This window comes from Schistocerca piceifrons, chromosome X (assembly GCF_021461385.2).
Source record: "Schistocerca piceifrons isolate TAMUIC-IGC-003096 chromosome X, iqSchPice1.1, whole genome shotgun sequence".
Classification (NCBI taxonomy): Eukaryota; Metazoa; Arthropoda; class Insecta; order Orthoptera; family Acrididae; genus Schistocerca; species Schistocerca piceifrons.
Genome location: NC_060149.1, coordinates 720,113,861 through 720,134,436, shown reverse-complemented (window position 1 = coordinate 720,134,436; position 20,576 = coordinate 720,113,861). Strand labels below are relative to the sequence as shown.

General features: G+C 39.3%; 1 protein-coding gene across 2 annotated transcripts in view; it reads right to left on the bottom strand.

Annotated features, from left to right (window-relative positions):
* Positions 1 to 20,576, bottom strand: part of LOC124721508 (spermatogenesis-defective protein 39 homolog) — a 116,173-nt gene that overhangs the window by 80,845 nt on the left and 14,752 nt on the right. For both annotated transcript variants that reach the window (XM_047246524.1, XM_047246525.1), the window contains one exon: positions 6,645 to 6,734. In XM_047246524.1, the coding sequence (XP_047102480.1) occupies positions 6,645 to 6,734 (90 nt within the window). The remainder of the gene's footprint in view (positions 1 to 6,644; positions 6,735 to 20,576) is intronic.

Below are 20,576 nucleotides of genomic sequence, written 5' to 3'. Positions count from 1 at the left end.
TCATGGATCACAGCCCAATGCAGCGAACAGTTTTCTGGCAGTTGCTTTCATTACTTCCTTTTTGGGCAGTGCTCTGAGAATGTGGCCACAGTTCTGCAACATGTTTGCAATGTTGCCTAAATGTGGTTCTGGCATGATGAGTTTCAATTAAATGTTATGCATGTGAAGTTTTCATCATACACTCAAATTTATGTCGAATCAGTTGAGTCAGTGAATAAATTTCATATTTCAACAAAAGCTGCACAAGCTTCTATGGCGACAAGCTGTCCACCCTTTGTCAGTCCTCAGGAATTGATTTTGAAGCTTTTGCTGACCAAATACACACAGTTTCATCTTGTAGCTATACTCTGGGGTCAGAGAAAGCAAGAAGTGGTGTTCTACGAGAGGAGGCAGAGGCGAGGGCATTAGACATATTTATTAAGCAGATAAACCTGCAAATTTGGGAGGGGGGGGGGGGGGAAGGGGGAGATAAAGGTGGTGTCAACGTCATAACCTCATCTTGACAGGTGGTGGTGTGTCTTGCACTAGTGCAAAAGGAAGCTAATCATTTCATTTCATTTTTTTCTTGTAGCAATGATTCTCTGCCATGTATTTACAACTGAGATAAATTGTAGGCCTTGTAAGCAGTCACATCACACTGCTGATGCTGTGCTCCACGTTGAACCTACTATAGAAAGATTGACCATGTAAGTGCTGACTCCAACCAATCACAAAACAGGCCAGACCAAAGCCAAGGTAGATTTTGAGATTTTATAGGTAATGGAAGTTCTGGTCAGGGAAATGGGATGGGGCCAATGTTGTCACTGCAGCAGACACCCATTAAAGTCAGTCGGTTTAGTGGGTTAACAGAGGTGGTAAACGTGACTGTAGAAAGCAACATTAGAGGCAGATCAATTTAGATTTCAGTGGGAATACATACTTACTACTTTTACCTCCTCGCAATAAGCAGGCATTGAAGTTAACCCTGCTGTCCCATCAGTGTACTGGGAACAGATACCATCAATCCTCTGGGTGCCTGTTGTGTCAAAATAAGAGATTGGTTGAAGTAAATATAAATATGATTCTGATAAGGATGTGCTCAGAAAAATGGCAGGTTTTTTATGTCACTCTGTGGTACGATTTCCTGTACCACTTTCAGAGCGTCACTGATGCAGTCACAAACTGTCCCCTTTGGTTTGGAAGTGTACCAATTTGGTGGTGATACCACTACAAACACACAAGTATGTTACAGAAAAAGGCCTATCCCATGAGACTACATGAAACTATGTATCTTAGTGTTGAAAGCCAGCACACCTGAAGCTACATGTGGTGAAATGGAGGAGTTAGAGAATGGCAATCAGAATCTGAGCATCTAATGAAACTAATTTCCTGGTTTGTCTGCTTAACCAGAATGGAATACTAGAACTGTTCCAGATTCACATAAACGTGAATGGCAAAATGTGCATACCAGTTTGTTCGGATAATTTCGAAATACAAGATGTTATAGTTCCATGTGGAACAGTAGTGGACAGTGTACAAGAAAGAGTTTACACTGAACTGTCTCCAAGTTCCTGGAAACTTAGAAGTGATGCAGAAAGAGTCCTGCAAAGAGTCAAAAGTTGGTAGGCATGTACAATCATACTGCTCTTTAGAATCCACTTAAAAGAAAAATTCATGCATCAGAATCAGGCATAAACCTGTTTATCCAGTACTAAAGTAACTTGCGTGGCTATTTAAGGAAAGACAATATATACTAACAACTGATTTAACACAGCACAAAATCTCTAAAGAGAATGCATGACCAATAGCTCAAAAGCTTTAACACATTCCCTATGTTTTACAATTGGTTATGAAGGAAGTATCCAACAGCAGTTAGATGCTACAATTAATTTAACTTTCCTCCAGCCCTTTGGCATCACCTATCATTATCATGCCCAAAAACGCCATAGACGGCAAGAAAACTTACCACGTTTGTATCCATATGTGAGTAGTGACACATCTACTGCATCATACTGATGAAACACTAAACCAGTTAGGAAACTAAATATTCTACCAACCTAAGTATAAAGTCAGGCTATCATCATATTCCAACTGTGCCTACGACGGCCTTTGTCATGCCTTCTGAACTACACAAGTTTCTTAGAATGCCCTCTGGTTTGGGAAATGCATCACCAATTTTCATTGGTTTGCAGATTTATTACCACATGGACTAAAAGCCACCATGTGTTTGTATATCTTGATGATGTCATTGTCTTTTTGCAGGTGATAAAGGAAAATGCTGAATGGCTAAGAAGTTTATGATCACATTTACGAGGTGCCAACTTAAGCTTAAAGTTCGAAAAGTGTCCTTCTGTGGAGTCTTAGATGCAATACTTGGGCCATATACCAAGTTCTGCTAGGATAAAACCAAATCCGTGTCTCACAGAGGCTGCTGACAATTTACCAGCACCAAAAAATGTGAAAAACTGCACTTATTTCTTTGTCTCACTAATTATTACCACAGATTCATAAAAGATTATGTGACTGTCATGAAACCTTTAACAAAATTACTTAGAAAAGGGTTACTTTTAAACTGGACAGCACAATGTGAAATAACGATGAAATAAATTAAAGATGTTCTGGCAAAATTCCCCCAAATAATTTATCCAGAGTTTGAAAAGCCATTTATTCTATCTTGTAATGCTGGTTGTGTTTTAAGTTAGGCACAAAATGGGAGACACCCATTGGTTGTGCATCCCATCAACTCAACAAAGCAGAAATCACAAACTACTTCATGCACTCCAGAATGAGATTTTCACTCTGCAGCGGAGTGTGCGCTGATATGAAACTTCCTGGCAGATTAAAACTGTGTGCCTGACCGAGACTCGAACTCGGGACCTTTGCCTTTCGCGGGCAAGTGCTCTACCAACTGAGCTACCGAAGCACGACTCACGCCCGGTACTCACAGCTTTACTTCTGCCAGTATCTCGTCTCCAACCTTCCAAACTTTACAGAAGCACTTGCCCGCGAAAGGCAAAGGTCCCGAGTTCGAGTCTCGGTTGGGCACACAGTTTTAATCTGCCAGGAAGTTTCATATCAGCGCACACTCTGCTGCAGAGTGAAAATCTCATTCTGGAAACAATCCCCAGGCTGTGGCTAAGCCATGTCTCCGCTATATCCTTTCTTTCAGGAGTGCTAGTTCTGCAAGGTTCGCAGGAGAGCTTCTGTAAAGTTTGGAAGGTTGGAGACGAGATACTGGCAGAAGTAAAGCTGTGAGTACCGGGCGTGAGTCGTGCTTCGGTAGCTCAGTTGGTAGAGCACTTGCCCGCGAAAGGCAAAGGTCCCGAGTTCGAGTCTCGGTCGGGCACACAGTTTTAATCTGCCAGGAAGTTTCATATCAGCGCACACTCCGCTGCAGAGTGAAAATCTCATTCTGGAAACAATCCCCAGGCTGTGGCTAAGCCATGTCTCCGCTATATCCTTTCTTTCAGGAGTGCTAGTTCTGCAAGGTTCGCAGGAGAGCTTCTGTAAAGTTTGGAAGGTTGGAGACGAGTTACTGGCAGAAGTAAAGCTGTGAGTACTGGGCGTGAGTCGTGCTTCGGTAGCTCAGTTGGTAGAGCACTTGCCCGCGAAAGGCAAAGGTCCCAAGTTCGAGTCTCGGTCGGGCACACAGCGTTACTTCATGCACTACCTTTACGGTACACATTTTAAAATTTAAATGACGCAAATAGTCAACTGACAGGGTGGGTTTAAAAGGTGACCAAATACAATTATGAGGTCTACCACAAGCCTGGAAAAATACACCACAATGTCAATGCGCTAAGCTGAAAAGTTTGTGTGTTACAAGCAGATGAGTTACTTATTTCTGAATTGCAGGCATTCCAGGAATCAAATGCAGAATGTCTACAATTTGCTGCTCTTCCAGAATTCATGTCAGATGATGTGAGTGTAAACAGTAAAATCCCACGATAGAATTGGTTAGTGATGCTAAAAATGCTCCAACACCACATTATCACACAGTGTCATGACAGCATTCAAGCTTGTCGTAGTGGAAAGTGGGCCACAAATGCATTAGCTACAATGAATTGTTGGTGGAAGAGCTGACCACGTGATACTGCAGGTAACATTTGTGCTTGTGTTCCTTGTGCATGAGAGAACAACAGACTAGACATAGAATCTGACTGGTAACTCTACCTGAGGCCTCCAGACCTTCTGAGATGTTTTTAGACATTCTTTGACTGTTTCTACAAATAACACAAGAAGATAAATACATTTTGTCAATTATCAATAGTTTTCATGTTATCTAGTTCCAGTTGTAATTGCTAATATGAAAGTAGAAACTGTTGAAAAAACTTTCATTACCCATGTGGTGGTGGTGATGATTACGGTTTGTGGGGTGCTCAACAAAGCAATTATTAGCTCCCATACAAATTCCCAATCTTTTCACAGTCTGGTGTTGCTAATTTCCTGAATCATGATGAAGTGATGACGACAACACAAACACCCAGTCCCCGAGTGAAGAAAACCCCCAGCCCACCACCCGAGTGGTTCTACCTTTCAGAAGCACTGACACAATACTTACTGACCATGGGAGGGGCTTTATGTCTTCACTATTCGTACAAGTCTGTAAATTGCTACAGGCTAGAGTGTGTTCCCAAAACAATCAAAAAGATGCTTTCTTAGCACATTAATAATGACTGGGAGAAGTACTTAGTGTACATTGTGTTTGCCTGTAACATTTGCATTCATGAATCGACTGGACACCCTCATTTTGAAGTACAGTGTAGACAAAATATAAGATCCCCTTTCGAATTAGAAAAGCTGTCAGCAGGTATAGACTCAGGCACAGTTAGAGGGTATGCCAGGAGACTTAAAGCTATTTGGAGAAAGATGCAACAGAATGATTCAGATATTGTTGCTTGTATCACCTGTGAATGCAGACCTACAATTAGAAGACAACATGGTGACTGTGCATTTCAACAGGCAAAAGCCCTATCATGATAATTTGGTACCGCCACCACTTGTATTTTCCACTGATCCACTGTGAGCCAAACACAGTAACTCGCAAGGCATTAAAAGAAGTTAGAAGCCCCCACTCCTGGTGCCACATCAGTATGCATTACACTCTTAACACTTGTATGCACTGTGGTCAAGGGATAGAGGTGACTTCCCTCTAATTGTTCTTACTGAAATCTGTGTGCTCCAAACTGTGTATCTTAGTGAAACCATCTCCAAATACCAATGCTCACTTCATGAACCATGTTTTCTATAACTCAGCTTTTCCTTTCCATCTGATTCTTGGACGATTTGTGAATATGACACAAAATACCCTAAGGCCGCTCGCTAATTCAGCCATCACAAATATTACCTCTGAATATGGAACTGGAGACATTAACATCCCCACTACCACCTATAACCCTTGAATTACATTCTCCATATCATCCTATGTGAAGTCCTCACTCAGCTCGAAGTGAGCCATGGGAGCTGGAAACAAATCCATGATGTTTTTGCTTTCCCCAAAAATTGTGGCAAGATGAACAGATGGTCACTCCCTTCAAACCATGTTCTACAAAGCCCCTCTAATAGTGTGCTTTTATTCCCTATATTAGCAAGCTCTCGTCTACTTCACAACTAGTTCTATTTCTATTAGTCTCAAATAGTTTTCATGCCTTGGGTGGGATAAGTTGGGAAAAGTTTTCCATACAGCCAAGTTGCAATAGGACTGCAGTGTGGAATTGCGACAGCCAAGGTACCTTTCCATTAGTAAGCTAAGAGTACCCAGTGCATTGATGAAAGATGGATGCAGTGTTTTGCATTTCAGAGCAGTAGGGTCCATCCTTGTGCTGGCAGGACGGCTGTGCCCAGTTCTTGCTGTTGCCTCCTCATTACTTTTCCCCTTCCTCCAGGAGTATGCATGCAGCACTGAGCTTAATGCCTGTCACTGCACTCTCCTATTCACCCTACCTGCCTCTTATGGCCTGGCACCCATCGTGCTCCTCTGTGACATAGCTCTCCCACCTTCCCCAATGCCTACATGTGGACTACTATTCACAAGTTTTTAAATGGGAGCAAAGTGGCTGTGCAACTCCATGTGAAATCTGATTCTTACTGTAGTAAAGGTACGTCAAAAGGAGTTTTTCTGGTTTATCCTGAAAGCAAGTTTAATTTCTGGTGTCCACATTATATAAAGTAATTATAAGTATTGTTACCAGTTTCAGTGTGTAGTTCCAGTGATATATTAGTGTTGTTGATTTCACAGTTTTTCTTAATAAATAAGTAAGGCCAGTGCATTTTGTAAGGTAACTCTAAATACTGTTAATATGTGTTACCATATTTTAATTAGCAATGACCATGACTAGTCTTTGAAAAATGAACTGCTTTTACATAGTGAGCAGTGATTCATGATATTGTGAATATTATACTGATATAATCTACCATCATCATGACGGGACAGCAAATGCATATTTTCTGAGAAATCAAAAAACAAAACCATTTTTATGTAACCATAAAGTTAATTCTGTACAGTGTAAAGGTTCATGTTCACATGAGATAATGAACTGTATTGCCATCCCTGTCATACCTGAGCTTGTGTTCTATGTAAATTTTTTTGTGTGTCATATAAAACCAATGATAATAACACACATACACAGCAGAAAAGATAAAGCTTGACAGTTTTTTTTACTTACTGCAATTCAGAGACTGTTCTGATATTAATGACAGGAGTGGTGCTGCCTGAGATTTCTTGGGATCCACTGCAGATATTTTTGACAGCATTCCTTAGAAAATAAATGAACAAATAAATATAAAGCTTGTAAAAGGCTACAAGCAGAAATGAGAAATGCATTTTGAGTGGTAACATTCTCAACAACAAGTATGTAAATCAACAAAGCCCGTAAATAATTTTGAGCACGTGGGACATCATGAAAGAGTAGATCTACAAAGAAACTCTCCAAATGATATTTATTTTTATCCTGGAATATCTGTAGCTCTATGTTAGAGGAAAACATCACAGTACAGAAAAATATGGCAGAATATATAACAACAATAATTAACAACAAGCCACATGTGAAATTAATTTTTGGAAGCTACCCTTGAGAGCAGAGGAATTGATGCAATTGTGAAAAAACACTTAACATAAATAGGAAGCAGCATACATAATATGAAACCACCTTTCAAAACACTATATTAGCATATGAATATAATAATGAGAAAACTGGTGCTAAAGGAATAAAATCTGGTTACAGAGGATGCTCTTAATGGCCACATTCCACAGATATTCTGGCAGCCTACCATATTCATCATCATCATTTGATAAAGCCAGGTCAAAATTAAATAAATAAATGTCAACAGTATTTTCCTGTCAAATGATGATTTATATATATAGTAAAGAATATGATATATGGAAGATACACTTCTGTAGCAGTCAAGTGGGATTATATAAGAACATAAGCTTCCACTGGCAGTGGCAATTTGATTGAAATTCTTTTGGGTATTATATTATATCATTAAGAAACACTAAAAGTAACTACATTTAAGTGTGTGTGGGGGGTGGGGGGGGGGGGGAGGGGGAGGGAGGGAGAGACATAGGCTCTGTAGATAATTCAGAGAAATTTATTGAGTATAGTGGTCCATACATGTGAATTATTAATACAGTAATATCTCAACCCCCCCCCCTCCCCAAGAACCATGGGTGGTGGGATGGGCTGCATGCCTCAGTGATAATGCAAGTGCAACCACAATGAAGGGGTATCTGCTGAGAAGGCAGACAAATGTGTGGTTTCTGAAGAGGGACAGCAGCCTTTTTAGTAGTTGCCAGGGCAACAGTCTGGATGATTGACTGAACTGGTCTTGTAACATCAACCAAAATGGCATTGCTGTGCTGGCACTGTGAACAGCTGAAAGCAATGGGAAACTACAGCCATAAATTTTCCCTACGGCAGGCAGCTCTACTGTATGCATAAACGATTATGACATCCTGTTTAGTAAAATATTCCACAAATAAAACAGTCCCCCATTCAAACCTCTGGGTGGGAAGTACTCAGTAGGACGTCAGCAGGGGATATAAAATTGGCATTCTAAGAATCGGAGAGTGGAGTGTTATATCCCTTAATCATGAAGGTAGGTTATAAAATTTAAAAAGGGAAATGATTAGATTGAAATTAAATATAGTGCGCATTACTGAAGTCCAGTGGCAGGATGAACAGGGCTTTTGGTCAGGTGAATACAGGGTTATAAACACAAAATCAAATACGGGTAATGCAGGAGTACATTTAATAATGAATCAGAAAATAGGAATGCAGATAAGCTACTATGAACAGCATAGTGAATGCATTATTGTAGCCAAGATACACATGAAGCCAACACCTACCCCAGCAGTACACATTTATATGTCAACTAGCTCCGCAGATGATAATGAGATTGAAGCAATGTATGATGATATGAAAGAAATTATTCAGATAGTTAAGAGAGATGAAAATTTAATTGTGGTGGGGGACTGGAATTTGACAGTGGGAAAAAGACAAGACGGAAACATAGTAGGTGAATATGGACTGGGGAAGCTGCCTGGTAGAATTTTGCACAGAGCATAATTTAATCATTGCTAACACTTGGTTTAAGAATTTTGACAGAAGGTTGTATATGAGAAAGAGATCAGGAGACACTAGGGGGTTTGAGATTGATTACACAGGGTGATTCATGAAGATATGCAAATATTTTAATATGTTATTCTACAAGTAAAACTAAAGGGAAAAAAGTTCATATAAACATAGGTCCACAAATGTTTAGTTACGGAGTTACGGTTAATAAAAGATTTTGCCCGAAATTTAGCAACTTCGCTAATGTGAAGCCATCGCAAAACTGTATGAGGTTAAAGTAAAGCATGATTTCCATTTATTTTGTTATTATTGGTCTGGTGAATCAAATAAAACATGTCCCAGACGTGAATCTGCAATAGTTTTCCTGAACATCCAGAGAAGCAAAGATTATAATACAAGTAAATTTGTTTACTATCCATTAAGAATGTAGAAACTTTTATGTCATTGTTGGCAACCATTACTGAGTTGTTTCTGCCATTTCCTCACCTTGAAATGAGTTGAAAGGACATAATAAAAACAGTGTATTTAAATGAAACCACATAGTAACTGTTGTAGTTTGTAGATTATTTATGAAATAGATATGCCTTTCAAATTTACAACAGACGAATATGCCGATATGGTGTTTATTTATGGCAAATGTGATGGTAATGCTATAGCTGCAGTTAACGAATGTCGTGTACATTATCCAACTCAGAGGATTCCGAATGCAGGAACCATTAGTGAAGTATTTTGAGTGTTATGGGAGACAGGTTCTCTACCTAGCGTTCAAAATCAGTATGAGCACTTGATAAGTGAAGACGATGATGAGGATATTATAGATGCTGTTCAACATAGCCCGGGTACCATGTACATGACATACCTCTCAATGATTAGGCATTTCACAATCTAAGATATGGCGTACACTGAAGTACAATAAACAAAAAGTGCATCATTTACATCTGGGAGATCCTGTCCTTCACTTGGAGTTGTGCAACTGGTTAAATACTAATCCACAGTTACACAAACACATTTTATTTACTGATGAGGCACAGTTTACTTGAGATGGTATAAACAGTTTACATAATGAGCATGAACGGTCTGAAGTAAATGGGCTCTGAGCACTATGGGACATAACATCTGAGGTCATCAGTCGCCTAGAACTTAGAACTACTTAAACCTAACTAACCTAAGGACATCACACACATCCATGCCCGAGGCAGGATTCGAACCTGCGACCGTAGCGGTCGCGCGGTTCAAAACTGAAGCGCCTTTAACCGCGTGGCCACACTGGTCGGCGGTCTGAAGTAAATCCACAACACAATTTCCAGCAGCGATTTAGCATAAATGTGTGATGTGGTATAATCAACACACACTTTACTGGACCATTCACTTCCCCTGGACGTCTAACTAGTGAGACATACTTACAATTCCTTAAGGAAGAAATGCCTCGCTTGCTCAAAGATGTCCACTTGCTACTTGATTGCAAATGTATTTTCAACATGACAGCACACCTCCACATTCAACCAATGCCATTGCTGCTCATTTAAACGAACATTTTCCCCAGAAATGGATTGGTCATGGTGCTACATGTCTGTGGCCACCCAGATTGCCCAACTTAACACCATTTATGAGAACAAAGTCAATACACGTGAGGCATTACTTGCTCGCATTATGAATGCAATAGACAAAATTAAGAACAACCCTGTGAAACTTTTATTGTGAATGTATTGTGAAATTGTATGTACACTATACAACTTCCTTAACACTGAGCTTTGTTTTTTCTGGTTTAACATGAATTCACGTATGCAATGGTATTAATAAAAGCAGATTATCTGACACATTCATACAATTTCAGTTAACATTATTACCATCATTTTTCCAACATTAAAATTCTCTACAACCTCTGTTGAGAACTTTGTGCAATTGTGTGGAATTTAAAAAACAAACTGGGCCAAGTAGTTAATAAATCAAAAATTTTATGAAATTACTTCTTTGCTTCTCTGGATGTTCTGGAAAACTACTGCAGATACATGTTTGGGACATGTTTTGTTAGATTCACCAGATCAATAACAATAAAATAAATGGAAATCGTGCTTTACTTTAAGCTCGTACAGTTTTGCGATGGCTTTATATTAGCGAAGTTGCTTAATTTCAGGCAAAATCTTTTATTAGCCGTAAGTCCATAACTAAATATTTGTGGACCTATGTCTATATGAACTTTTGTCTTTAGTTTTACTTGTAGAATAACATTAAAATATTTGCATATCTTCATGAATCACCCTGTATAATGGTAAGACAGAGATTTTGGAACCAGATTTTACACTGTAAGACATTTCCAGGGGTAAATGTGGCCTCTGGACACAATTTATTGGTTATGAACTGCCCTAAACTAAGAAAAATAGCAAAAAGGTAGGAAATTAAGGACATGGAACCTGGATACATTGAAAGAACTAGGGGTTGTTGAGAGTTTCAGAGAGAGCATTAGGCAATGATTGACTGGAACAGGGGAAAGGAATACAGCTTGGAGAGATTAAATAGTGAAGGCAGCAGGGGGTCAAATAGGTAAAACGGCAAAGCCTAGCAGAAATCCTTGGATAACATGGGACATATTGAATTTAACTAATGAAAGGAGAAAATATAAAAATACAGCAAATGAAGCAGGTGAAAGGGATTACAAATTTCTAAAAAATGAGACTGGCGGTAAGTGCAAAATGGCTAAACCACAATGGCTAGAGGACAAATGTAATGGTTTAGAAGCATATTTCACAAGGAGAAAGATAGATACCACCTACAGGAAAATTAAAAAGGTCTTCAGAGAAAAGAGATGCAGCTATATGAATATCAAGAGCTCAGATGGAAAACCAGTCCTAACAAAGACTGGAAAGATGAAAGATGGATGGAGTATATGGAGGGAGGTGAACTTGAAGGCAATATTGCAGAAATGGAAGAGGATGCAGATGAACATGTGATGGGAGATATGTTACTGCATGGTGAATTTGACAAAGCACTGGAAGATGTTAGTTGAAACAAGGCCCCAGAGTACACAACATTCCATCAGAACTGCTGATAGCCTTGGGAGAGTTAGCCATGAGAAAACTCTTCCATCTGGTGTGCAAGATGTAAGAGGCAGGCGTGAAATACCACAAAACTTCAAGAAGAATGTAATAATTACAGTTCAAAAGAAATCATAGCAGGTGCTGACAGGTGTGAATATTACCAAACTATCAGTTTCATAAGTCATGGTTGCAAAATGCTAACACAAATTATTTGCAAAAGAATGGGAAAACTAATAGAAGCCAACTTGTGGGAAGATCAGTTTGGATTCTGCAGAAATGTAGGGCAACACTAACCCTAGGAAGGCAAACCTACTTTTCTAGCAGTTGTGTACTCAGAGAAAGTTTTCGACAATGTTGACTGGAATACTTTCTTTGCAATTCTGAAGGTAGTTGGGGTAAAATACAGAAAGTGAAAGGCTATTTACAACTTGTACAGAAACCAGAAGGCAGTTAGAAGAGTCAGCGGCATGAGACAAAAGCAATGGTTGAGACGGGTGTGGGACAGTGTTGTAACCTATCCTCAACATAAAGTTCAGGGAGAAGAAACAAAAACTTTGAGGTTTGGTGAAGATACTGCAATTTTGTAAGACACAGCAAAGAACATGGAAGAGCAGTTGAACAGAATGGAAAATATGTTGAAAGGAATATATAAGATGAACATCAACAAAAGCAAAACAAGGATAATGGAATGTAGTCGAATTAAATTAGATGATGTTGAAATAATTAGATTGGGAAATGAGACACTTAAAGTAGTAGATGAGCTTTATTACTTGGGCAGCAAAATAACTAAGTATGGCTGAAGCAGAAAACATAAAAAATGTAAACTGGCAATGGCAAGAAGAGCATTTCTGAAGAAGTGTAATCAGTGAATATAGATTTAAGTGTTAGGAAGTCTTTTCTGATAGTATTTGGATGGAGTGTAGCCATGTATGGAAGTGAAACACAGACAATAGACAGTTTAGACAAGAAGAGAACAGAAGCTTCTGATGGAAGAATGCCACAGATTAGATGGGTGGATCACACAACTAATGAGTAGCTACTGAACAGAATTGGGGAGAAAAGAAATTTGTAGCACAACCTGACTAGAAGAAGGTGTCAGTTGATAGGACACAGTCTGAGAAATCAAGGGATCACCAATTTAGTGTTGGAGGGAAGAGTGGAGGCTAAAAATTGTAGAGGGAGACCAAGAGATGAATTCAGTGAGTCGATTCAGAAGGATGTAAGTTGCAGTAGTTACTGGGAGATCAAAAGGTGTGCACAAGACAGAGTAGCATGGAGAGTAGTATCAAAACTGTCTTCAGACTGAAGACCACAACAACAATACATCTCCAACAGAGTGAAAACTTCAAGCGTGTTGAAATTATGACATATCAAGTTACATTCAAATTTGTTATGTGGCCCTTTTAACAAGAAAAAGCTGACTTTAAACATAAACATCGGAAGGGGACAGCTGCAATATCAGGGTGCACACGCGGACAAGAAAAGAAAGTCCCAGATTTTCCCGGTTAAAAATACATTTTCTCCCGTGTGAAAATATACTTCTTCCGTGTTAAGTGACAGTATACTTTTCCTCGGAACATTAAAACTTATCAGTCCTTTGAACATTGAATAGTTATGGTTTTATACACCGGCGTAGAATTTCCCGGTCTTTTAGAAAACCAAACTCAGTTAAAAAAACATTGGGAATATCTTTGATGTACAACAACATGTACACTGCATATTTTCATATTACGAAAGTATAAATCTGAATTCCACCAAACACGACATTTTACTTTCCAAAGCATTGAAATCGAGATTGCAATGCACTTTTGTAAGCTACTTACAGCTCATGTCACGTGATCTCGCCAACCAATGACAGTGGATATTCAGAGCATAGGACCCGTGATGTAGTCAGCCAATAGCAATATCACTGTTAAGTAGCGCGTATACACAAATTGGAAAAGTTAATGGTTTAAATTAATATAAATAGTGATGCTAAAAGAAAAGAAAAGCTTTCGCATATAATACTGGTCTTAAAGATTAATAAGCTGTGAGAGAAGCTAAGCTTTCACATACACTCCTGGAAATTGAAATAAGAACACCGTGAATTCATTGTCCCAGGAAGGGGAAACTTTATTGACACATTCCTGGGGTCAGATACATCACATGATCACACTGACAGAACCACAGGCACATAGACACAGGCAACAGAGCATGCACAATGTCGGCACTAGTACAGTGTATATCCACCTTTCGCAGCAATGCAGGCTGCTATTCTCCCATGGAGACGATCGTAGAGATGCTGGATGTAGTCCTGTGGAACGGCTTGCCATGCCATTTGCACCTGGCGCCTCAGTTGGACCAGCGTTCGTGCTGGACGTGCAGACCGCGTGAGACGACGCTTCATCCAGTCCCAAACATGCTCAATGGGGGACAGATCCGGAGATCTTGCTGGCCAGGGTAGTTGACGTACACCTTCTAGAGCACGTTGGGTGGCACGGGATACATGCGGACATGCATTGTCCTGTTGGAACAGCAAGTTCACTTGCCGGTCTAGGAATGGTAGAACGATGGGTTCGATGACGGTTTGGATGTACCGTGCACTATTCAGTGTCCCCTCGACGATCACCAGTGGTGTACGGCCAGTGTAGGAGATCGCTCCCCACACCATGATGCCGGGTGTTGGCCCTGTGTGCCTCGGTCGTATGCAGTCCTGATTGTGGCGCTCACCTGCACGGCGCCAAACACGCATACGACCATCATTGGCACCAAGGCAGAAGCGACTCTCATCGCTGAAGACGACACGTCTCCATTCGTCCCTCCATTCACGCCTGTCGCGACACCACTGGAGGCGGGCTGCACGATGTTGGGGCGTGAGCGGAAGACGGCCTAACGGTGTGCGGGACCGTAGCCCAGCTTCATGGAGACGCTTGCGAATGGTCCTCGCCGATACCCCAGGAGCAACAGTGTCCCTAATTTGCTGGGAAGTGGCGGTGCGGTCCCCTACGGCACTGCGTAGGATCCTACGGTCTTGGCGTGCATCCGTGCGTCGCTGCGGTCCGGTCCCAGGTCGACGGGCACGTGCACCTTCCGCCGACCACTGGCGACAACATCGATGTACTGTGGAGACCTCACGCCCCACGTGTTGAGCAATTCGGCGGTACGTCCACCCGGCCTCCCGCATGCCCACAATACGCCCTCGCTCAAAGTCCGGCAACTGCACATACGGTTCACGTCCACGCTGTCGCGGCATGCTACCAGTGTTAAAGACTGCGATGGAGCTCCGTATGCCACGGCAAACTGGCTGACACTGACGGCGGCGGTGCACAAATGCTGCGCAGCTAGCACCATTCGACGGCCAACACCGCGGTTCCTGGTGTGTCCGCTGTGCCGTGCGTGTGATCATTGCTTGCACAGCCCTCTCGCAGTGTCCGGAGCAAGTATGGTGGGTCTGACACACCGGTGTCAATGTGTTCTTTTTTCCATTTCCAGGAGTGTATAATATTGATCTTTTTTGCGCGTGTTACACTTTAAGATGTATCACACAAATGTGACAGTAAAATTTTTAATAATGACATAAATGTCTGATCATCTTCGCTTGAAATTTTTCTAAATGGTCATCCTCAAAGAGTTGATTTTTAAATGAGAGGCAAACACTCTGTGATTTAAGAAATTAATTGTACATTCACACACATAGTTCAGTTTGCACAAAAGAAAATTTACTTTGAAAGTAACGCTTTTCAAACAACCATTCGCAATATTTTCCTGCGACCTGTACATGTAAAACATTACAAGATCTTACATTATAAAAGAAACAAGACATCAGGGGTACTCAAAGAGCATTGGAATTTTGTGAACCATAATAAAATGCATAATTTGGCTTACAGTGCACATTCGTATGTAAATTTTCTTGCAGAACCAGTACTGTATTATCTCAAGTTTGGTTCTTTATTATGGCATAATGACATACGTGCTAGAAGATGAAAAGATGCACTTTGAAATGCAGTAGTGTGGAATTAAACACTTTGTTTCAAATAAATTGACTGCCTCAGCGGAAAAGATTAATAAAAGCCAAATTTCTTTAGCACACCAACAAAAATAACTTCATTGTTCTGTAAGGCGAATAATGCTTCACTGTCAGAAAGGTAGAAATAAAATCTGAAACTAATAACAATTTTAGCCTTCCGTAATTATGTGAATGTATTTTAATACACTTGACAGCTCCCGGCCACAGAAATCCGTTTTGTTTTCATTTGACATGAGAGCAATAAATGAAGAGGAAACAGCAAAATCACTAAATGTAAACACGAGTCACATAGAGACTATCCACCTCCTCACTACAACACAGACTGCTCTCTGCATCAGCACCGGATCAACGATATTTCCGAACCGCGGCAATACTAGATAGTGGTTCCCCGACCCCCACCCCTTACTCCCTCGAGCGTTTGAGGTAGAATGCCAAAAACTTAAAAAAAAATTGACTTTTCAAAAATATGCTCAGTCTGTAGTGCACACCTTTCTGAAGACTCTGATATATAAAAAATGTGTTCGAGGAAATGTAAGACATGTTATTTGGTCTTATGTGCGCCAAAGTGCAGTGCCACGCCTCTTCACACAGCATTCTTCTATTGCATGTCATTTTGCTCTGTGGAATTCAAACGTATAATATTTTGTAATGGATGACATCAAACTGTATTCAGGACAGTGGAAATTAAAATATCCTGTGGTTTCTCTCCTGCTCCCAGTCGGCCAGTTTGACATCCAGTCCGTCTTTATTTCTTCAATCCTGAAGTCCTAGCATTTTTTTCTCTCTAACCTTGCTACAACTTTACATGGTGTCTTTTCTGCGAAAGGATCTATTACCTCATCAAACTTCATCAAACACTTTGCCACATGAAAAAACGAAATGTCGCTGTCTAATACTGAAAAAGCTGTTAATACAAACAGTACCCAAGACTGATGTGGTTTCTCTATATGACTGTGTGTATTTTGTCACTGCCTGCTACATAAAACAAAATAGGCCCGTCTAATACTGCAGCAATTGTGGCACACACTAAATAAACAGAATGTTTTAGCACAAATGGTCACATTTTTTAACACGACAGAGTACAATTCACTAAGTACCAATATCAAATGCCTATTAGGCCTACTACAAGCAAAAAGCTTTATGTTAGGAAATAGTTTCGCATTTCATTCGTATGCTCCTGCTTCTCAAGCATGAGATTGGAAAGCAGTAGTACAAAATTTTTATATAAATTTGGAATCGTCATATTCTTCCGTAATTTGTGTGATATCCCCGTTTCTTCTCCTTCCTAGTTCTAACGATCAATCTTGTCATCGGGTCATTCCATGCCAAGTGGTCTAGAGGCTCCCACATGACCCTCATGGATTTTGATGAAATTTTGTATGAACATCCACACAGGTTCTCAATGAACACTGGTAAAGTTTCAGTTTCAGAAATTCAATACTTTCGGAGATACAGTCACTTGTTTAAGACCATAGCACAGCTTTCTATAGTGCATCCTTGAATTTTCAGCAACTTTGAGATGAGATATCTCTGTAAGTATTGACATGAAACAAACAAAACTTGGCCATCTTATACAACTTTTAGAGCTCTTTAAAGTAAAATATTAAGAAAAGGATTTCTGAGGAATTTTCATATATATAATTTGAAGCAAAGTTGGGCGAAAAAAAATAGCTGTTTAAAAAAAAATGCAAACTTCAGTTTTTTATATCTCCAAAAGGTAATTGTGGGATGTACATGAAACTTTGCATACCATAACTCACCAACACAAGGTCTTAGAATATAAAATTTCATTCTCCTATTGCTTTCCATTACTTCACAAATCTTGGGTAAGGTTGACGATTTTTCAAAAAGTGCTAAAAATGGGTATTTTTGGTCAAATTTTTCAAAAAAGTGTTTTCTCCAAACTCTTCTAAACTATGATCATTAGAAAGAGCATATTCTAAAGTATCTAGAAAATTGGATTTGGTTTTGAAATGCAAGCATATAAGGCCCTAAAAAGTAGCATCATCAAAGAGGCACACTGCAAGTTTGAACATATTTTTCTGGCACTCAATTTATACCTGAAATCTTTTATTTTGCCTTATACATGTTTATTAATGTCTGGGATAAGTGAAATAAGAAGTCCTGATGAATAGGATCTAGTTTCAGTCCGAATAGCAAAAGAATAAAAATAGAAACAATGTTATTTCTTAATTGTCACCTCCCCCACTCTCTCTAATTTTCTGATGAATATCAAGAGGAATGGTGTATTGCCGGCCAGACGAATTTACTGATGGAGCTGGAATAACTGCAATAATGTGGTGTTCCGGAACCCAGCACTTGACACTTCTTGGTGGCCAATAAAATGAATTTGCTGGACCATGTGGGTGCATAAAGTTTATTAATGCATCCCTTTGCTCTGTGGAGGTCTCACAGATATTCCCAGTCCACCACACGTTTTCACAGATGCATGCAACACATTGTCCTGGTTGGAGAGCAGGCATTAATATGCCTCCTTCATTACTGTGACCCATTTTAGCTAGAAAAGATGAACAATCATTTGAAACTCTGCTGACCTGAATTGTTGTTTCATCAATAGGTAGAAAGTGATGATTTTCTCTAGTGCCTGCTACAGTTTGTCCAAGTTTAAACCTCTGTTCTTGTGACACAATATTTTCTTCAATTTCATCTTTACTTACGAAAACAAATTTAATTCCATTATTGTTTTCAGAGCAGAAGTGAAACAGATCTAGGTGAGTAAGAATTTGTCCATTAAGTGGCCGTTGCAAGCTTGCTCTTGCTGCTAACCGCTTTGTTGTACCTCCAATCCCATCACAAGGTGATCCTCTTTTTCCAGGACACACCCTACTACACTCATCAACTTCAAAAAAATTTCGCACTCTACTAGCAACTTCTGCTGGTGAATTCCTGCTTTGCCTATTTTTGGGAAGTGCCAGAATGCCCTTCTCTGCCTTAAGCTTCCGAGCATTCTTCACCATTCTTTCGGACACGCCGAACTGAGCTACTGTTTGTCTGACTGTCCAACTTACAGGTGCCAAGGTTAAAATTTGCATCTGTTCTTTATGAATTGCCTTCTGCATCTTGGCTTTCAGTTCAGTCAGCAAATGTGCATAGTCGGCACAGTTTCCACATTCCTTAATTTCACTAGCATCTTCAATTTGTCGGTTTACTCCCATTGCATTTACAATTCTGTTTTTAATCACATTTTGAGCCTTTTGAATTTTCTTCTTCACATACTGGGGCTTATCTCTGTAGCTTACTGTTCTCTTCAGGGATGAAATACTGATAGACAATAAGCTATTATTTAATTCTTCTTTTGGTGTAAAGTCCTCATCAGAATGTGATGATGAAGGTGCTAAAGCTTCGTCCAAGGTAGTCCTGCAAGCCGGACAAATTTTCTGACCTGGCTTTATGTCATTAACAAGCTGCTTCTTCAACATATCAGAAGCCTTATTTTTTTTTTTTTTTTTTGGTAACCTCTCATATTGTGTCAATAACAGGGCTTCATGGTGTAGGCAAACGTGAGAGGTATTGTCCAGCTTTGCTTCAGAACGTCGGACCAACAACTCTTTTTCCTCATCACTAAAATCCGCAAACCATTTTAAAGCAGCTTTTTTGGCAAAGAAATTGACATGACACTTTGTTCCACTATTTCGTTGTCCAATTGAGTAGGATGGTATGCTGTTCCCGTCTGCATCCATCTTCAATCAGTAACTAAATAATGTATTTGGCCTCTAAGTGCAAATTATAATCTGCTTAAATTTCAGACAAATTGCTACTGAATGAAATTATACACAATGTATAACACCAATGAAAAAATCTAATAAGAGATATATGCTATAAAAGACACAATCAAAACAATTTTTTGTAAATTAGATTACAAAATTTGATGGTCTTACGAATCACTTAACAAGCCACACTCAGTTAAGAGAACCCACTCACTATGCTGCAAACACACCACTGAAATATTGATTGTTCAAACAAGGCTCACAATAATGAAACAATGTGATTGTTAAAGTAATTGTTGCCATTATATTTTCTATAAACAGTGAATATTGTTAATTTTCTCTGTGAAACTAGTGGTTACATATTTACCAAGGTAGTAGGCTACATTTGAGTGTGATTAAATACAAAATGATTCAAGCAAACCGATTCTTTTTTGGAAAAATGTTTTATACAATTGAATCCAAAAAATTAGGTCTTCATATTTTACACTTGTAAATATTTACAATTTTGAGAAGTACAAAAAATATTAAGCTATTATTCATTGAATTCTTTATGATATCTCTCTCTCTCTTTTTCTTTTTTTTGCAAATGAGAAGAGTTTTATGGAGATGAACACTTACGATAAAAGCAGAAGGGCTACTTCCCATAGTTTTCAAGTTTTTCTGATGGTCTCATTGCCTATTTAAAAGATCTTTTTATTTCAATTATTCAAGGCACTAATAAACATTTATTAGGCATAATAAAAAGTTTCAGGTATAATCTGAGTGCCAGAAAAATGTGTTCAAACTTCCAATGCGCCTCTTTGATGATGCTACTTTTTAGGGCCTTATATGCTTGTATTGCAAAACCAAATCCACTTTTCTAGATGGTTTAGAATATGATCTTTCTAATGATCATAGTTTAGAAGAGTTTGGAGAAAACACTTTTTGAAAAATTTGACAAAAATGACCCATTTTTAGCACTTTTTGAAAAATCGTCAACTTCACCCTAGATTTGTGAAATAATGAAAAGCAATAGGAGAATGAAATTTTATATTATAAGACCTTGTGTTGGTGAGTTATGGTGTGCAAAGTTTCATGTACATCCCACAATTACCTTTTGGAGATACAAAAAACTAAAGTTCGCATTTTTTTTAACAGCTATTTTTTCGCCCAACTTTGCTTCAAATTATATATATGAAAATTGCTCAGAAATCCTTTTCTTAATATTTTACTTTAAAGAGCTCTAAAAGTTGTATAAGATGGCCAAGTTTTGTTT